At 49.6% G+C, this 4,264-nt stretch overlaps 1 protein-coding gene across 2 annotated transcripts; it reads left to right on the plus strand.

Moving 5' to 3' along the window:
* Positions 1-461: 461 nt before the first annotated feature.
* Positions 462-3,065, plus strand: ZCCHC18 (zinc finger CCHC-type containing 18). Of its 2 annotated transcripts, XM_029241006.1 has the most exons (2): positions 462-598; positions 1,300-3,065. In XM_029241006.1, the coding sequence occupies exon 2, from the start codon at positions 1,424-1,426 to the stop codon at positions 2,630-2,632; it is 1,209 nt and encodes a 402-aa protein (XP_029096839.1). In that variant the 5' UTR covers positions 462-598; positions 1,300-1,423; the 3' UTR covers positions 2,633-3,065. The 2 variants fall into 2 exon arrangements, with proteins under 2 accessions (XP_029096839.1, XP_029096838.1); XM_029241005.1 differs by lacking the exon at positions 462-598 and having other exon boundaries at positions 1,208-2,682.
* Positions 3,066-4,264: the final 1,199 nt, after the last annotated feature.

The raw sequence follows: 4,264 nt of genomic DNA on the forward strand, positions 1-4,264 counted from the left end.
CGCGCTGCCTCGACTCGGCTACCCTTAGCTGGGCGAAGCGGCTCCGTCTGGCGGCTCCGGGTCGCTTAGCTGCTTAGGAGGCGTCATCTTTTTCCCCTGCAGGGCCACGGTGACCGGCAGGCGGCATCCACAGCTGTCCACGCCGGAGCATGGGCTGTCCACCAGCCCAACACAGGTAAAGAAAAGGGGCGCGATTGCCAGGCCCGGAGAGAGGAGGGTAAAGCCCCATCAGGACTGGGCGGCTCCCCGTTTGCGGAATCGGGGACTGCGAGGCAGGGGAAGGAGCACTGCCGCGAACCCGCTGCGCTGAGGAAGGAGGTGGGTTCCACTGGATGCTGCCGAATGGGTAGGATTTGCCAGGATTGGCGGGAGGGCGTTTTCAGGGGGTAGTAATGGGGCGGGAAGGGTGGGGGGAATCGCAAGCTGTCTGCCTTGAACCCTCTTTGCATCTCCTGGTCCCTTCCTGGTGAGGGATATGTGGGTGTGCGTGTCCAACTCCCATTCCCTTTCTCCGTGGCAGGCCATCAAAGCCGAATCCGAACTTGAATTCTGTGCGGCTGATTGCGGAGCTGGTAGGCCAACGATTTCCCGGAGTGGGGTGTGGGGAAGTCGCTTTGGCTTGTATTCACAAGGTGGGAGAGGGAATTTTCCGTCTGGCTACAGCGGAGGAGGGGTCGAGGGAGCGGGATGAGGGGTGAGACTGCTTCTTCCCTTCCCTGCCCTGCCCTCCGTGATGGTCCTGAGGACTGGGATCTGCAACCTCATATGGACAGAGGTAGACCTACCTCGGAATCGAGCTTTCTCACGGAGGCACCTGTTGCAGAGACTGAACGTGAAATAAAGGCGCGCACTTGTTTCTGAGCTCATATAAGAATCTTGAGAAATAACAGGGCAAACTTTGAGAAGGGGATGTGGTTGAGACGTGAGACCATGAATTTAATGGAGATCTTACTTGCTACCACAAATCTGTGAGACTTAGACCATTGCACTCTATTTTGAGAGCCCAATATCGGCTCCACACACTGACTATTTCACCTAGAACTCTAAGCAACAGTGGCTCTCCCACCTGGAGGTCTGGCAGGAGGGGATGGTTGTAGCTCTGAAAAGCACCCTGCTAGCACGGGGACACCCATTAGCTCCTGAAGGTTGTAATTGCCAGTTTCCTGCAGGATATTTTCCAGGCAGTGGACAAATGGAACATGTACCTCAGGGCGTTCAGGAAGGTAAAGAAAGCGACCGCAGACTGCTTTCCTGCAGTCTACTGCCTTACTGACCTTTCCCACCCCCTTTTCTTTACAGTTCCTACTGAGATAGAAGGAAGGCAGAGCCCAGAAACTTTGCTTTGGGGATTTCTCCTGCAGATTAGGCTTTTCTAAAAAGCCTGAGCATTTTGTTATATTCAGATAGATGATCATCGTCCATCATGGCTAGCATCATTGCACGTGTGGGTAATAGCCGGCGGCAGAACACACCCTTGCCACCTTGGGCCCATTCCATATTGAAGTCCCTAGGGAGGAGTCTTGGTCCTTTAAGGGTCAATATGGCAGAAAGAAACATGAAGTTGTTCTCGGGGAGGGTGGTGCCAGCCCAAGGGGAAGAAACCTTTGAAAACTGGCTGATCCAAGTCAATGGGGCCCTGCCGGATTGGAATATGTCTGAGGAGGAAAAACTCAAGCGCTTGGTGAAAACCCTTAGGGGCCCCGCGCGGGAGGTCATGCGTTTGCTGCAGGTGGCCAACCCCAACCTAAGTGTGGCAGATTTCTTGCGCACCATGAAATTGGTGTTTGGGGATTCTGAAAGCAGTGTCACTGCCCATGGTAAATTTTTTAACACTTTGCAGGCACAAGGGGAGAAAACCTCCCTTTATGTGATCCGTTTAGAGATGCAGCTCCAGAATGCTATTCAGGCAGGGATCATAGCTGAGAAAGATACAAACCAGACTCGCCTGCATCAGCTCCTTTTAGGGGCTGAGTTGAATGGGGACCTGCGCTTCAGGCTGAAGCATCTTCTCAGGATGTATGCAAATGATCTGGAGTGGCTTCCCAATTTCCTGGAGTTAATCAAGATGATAAGGGAGGAAGAGGATTGGGATGACACTTTTATGAAACGGAAGCGGCCCAAAAGATCTGAGCTAATCATGGAGAGGGCAGCAAGCCCTGTGGCATTTCAGGGCCCCCAGCCAATAGCCATCAGCACTGCTGATTGTGACGTGATAGAGGTAGATGATACCCTCAATGACTCAGATGAGTATGTGATCCTGGTGGAGTCTCAGAACCCTCCACTTACATCCATAGGTGCCCCTCCCCTCAGAGTCAGGGCCAGACTTCAGGCTCAAATACTGGTCATCAATTCCCTAAACAGTTCTCAGGCTCAGTCTCCTTCTACCAGTGGTGGTTCTGCATATAAGAATGATGGTCCTGGAGATATACGTAGAGGCAGGAAGAGAAAATATACAGTCCGCTGTTCATACTGTGGTGAGGAGGGCCACTCAAAGGAAACCTGTGACAATGAGAGCAACAAGGCCCAGGTGTTTGAGAATGTGATCATCACCCTGCAGGATCTGACACATACAGAGGAGAAGAAGTCGAAAGAGGTCCCTGGTGAACACAGTGACCTCTCTGAGCCACAATAAGGAGCTAGACCCTGCCCTAAGTGAACCCTTAACTGTATTCAGAGACTGGTGATGGGGAAAACAGGGGAGGGGGTGGGGGAGGATTCTAGGTGCATGAATTAATCCACAAAGTGACTTTCATTGGGGAAGAAGAGGTTGTGAATACCAGCAAAATGGAGAGGACAGCCTGACCTCTGTCCCTGCTCCCCCCTCCATCTGCCTAAGGATCTATTCTGTGTGTGTGTCTATTTCCTTGATGACTTTATTCTTTTTGTGAAAGGAGTATAAGTCATTGTTAAACCTTCAAAAAATGAATGAAAATACAAAACTAAAGTAAAAATTACCTGAAACTCTCCATCCTTGTATAACCATTGTCAGTCCTTGGATAAATGTCCTTCTCGATATTTCCCTATTCCTGTGTACCAAGATAGATAATAGATAAAAGTGATCAAATGTAAGTGCTTTTCTATTCTATGTATTTTTTCACCAAGCAATGTATGTTGTGGATTTTTATGTCAATTAATATATATAATCATCAAGTTTACTGTCTCCGTGTGTGATATTACTTTTAGGAACATAGAAGGAAAATAATAAGAAAACTACATATAGAAACTATAAATGGGGGAAGCTCATACTGTGAAGTGGTGGTTTATCAACCTCATTTTAAGATGAGGAAAAGAGAAGCTGAAAGGAGCTATCTCCCAAACAGTCCCTTATCACAACTGACATTTCTCCTATATCACAGAGTCAAATTTGCACCCACTAGTTAATAATGCCCCAATGCTTTCTTAGCTAATGCATCTTGAGAAATCTGATGACAGGACAAGGGTGGGAGCAAAAATGAGAAATGGGTATTTCAGGGGCTCCATTCCTGTTCACTTTGGAAAGGGGTGGCTCTCCCTTCCCTGTGCAGATTCCCTAGATTGCTGCTACTACTGCTTCTGGACACCACCTGGTGGCAACAACAAGACTGTCCTTTGGGTTGACACTACCCTCTGGCTCCTCTCCAATTACATAGAAAGCAGCTACTTATGAGAGTTCAGTACCAGGAGGCTTGGCACGGCCCAAGCCTTACCCTAGCTACATGCTAGGGGACACCAGAAGCCCAAGGACTCCCAGCTAACCTCCCTCTGACCTAAGAAATGGGAATCACCAGGGAAAGATGAAAAGCAATCTGGATGCCAGGGCATGTGAAAACAGGGGAATTAGAAAGCCAGAAAGCCCACATAGCCTTTCAGAACTGAGGGCATTAATAGGGGAGACACCTTCCTGGACACCTGATCCTGCCCCATCTCATGGCTTCAGATTGGAGATGATTTTTAAAAATGACTGAAATGACCTCAGTCCTTGAGGGTCCCATGTTCTTTGTAGATATATCATTAGTTCCTATCCTTGTGAACAGGACAAGGTTGGTAGGGGGGTGATTTCATTTAAGTCAGGGTGTGGAGTGAAATGAATGCAGACCTGAGGGAGTTTGTCAGGAAGGAACTAGGGGTGAGAGGACAGGGTGTGCTGTGCAGGGGATGGTGTGTGGAGGAGAGGAACAGGAAGCTGTGTGGGTAGGGGAGGCGGGAAGAGGGGGACAGGGCATGATGGTCGGGCAGGAGACTCACATCTAGATCGACAGGAAGCCTGGTAGGAACTGCAGACCCA

The sequence above is a fragment of the Monodon monoceros genome, unplaced genomic scaffold, assembly GCF_005190385.1.
Source record: "Monodon monoceros isolate NGI ecotype Baffin Bay Population unplaced genomic scaffold, NGI_Narwhal_1 Super_Scaffold_22, whole genome shotgun sequence".
NCBI classification, from domain to species: domain Eukaryota; kingdom Metazoa; phylum Chordata; class Mammalia; order Artiodactyla; family Monodontidae; genus Monodon; species Monodon monoceros.

Excerpts from the sequence above, each read along its gene's own strand:
- ZCCHC18 (XM_029241006.1), top strand. The coding sequence starts at position 1,424 with ATGGCTAGCATCATTGCACGTGTGGGTAATAGCCGGCGGCAGAACACA.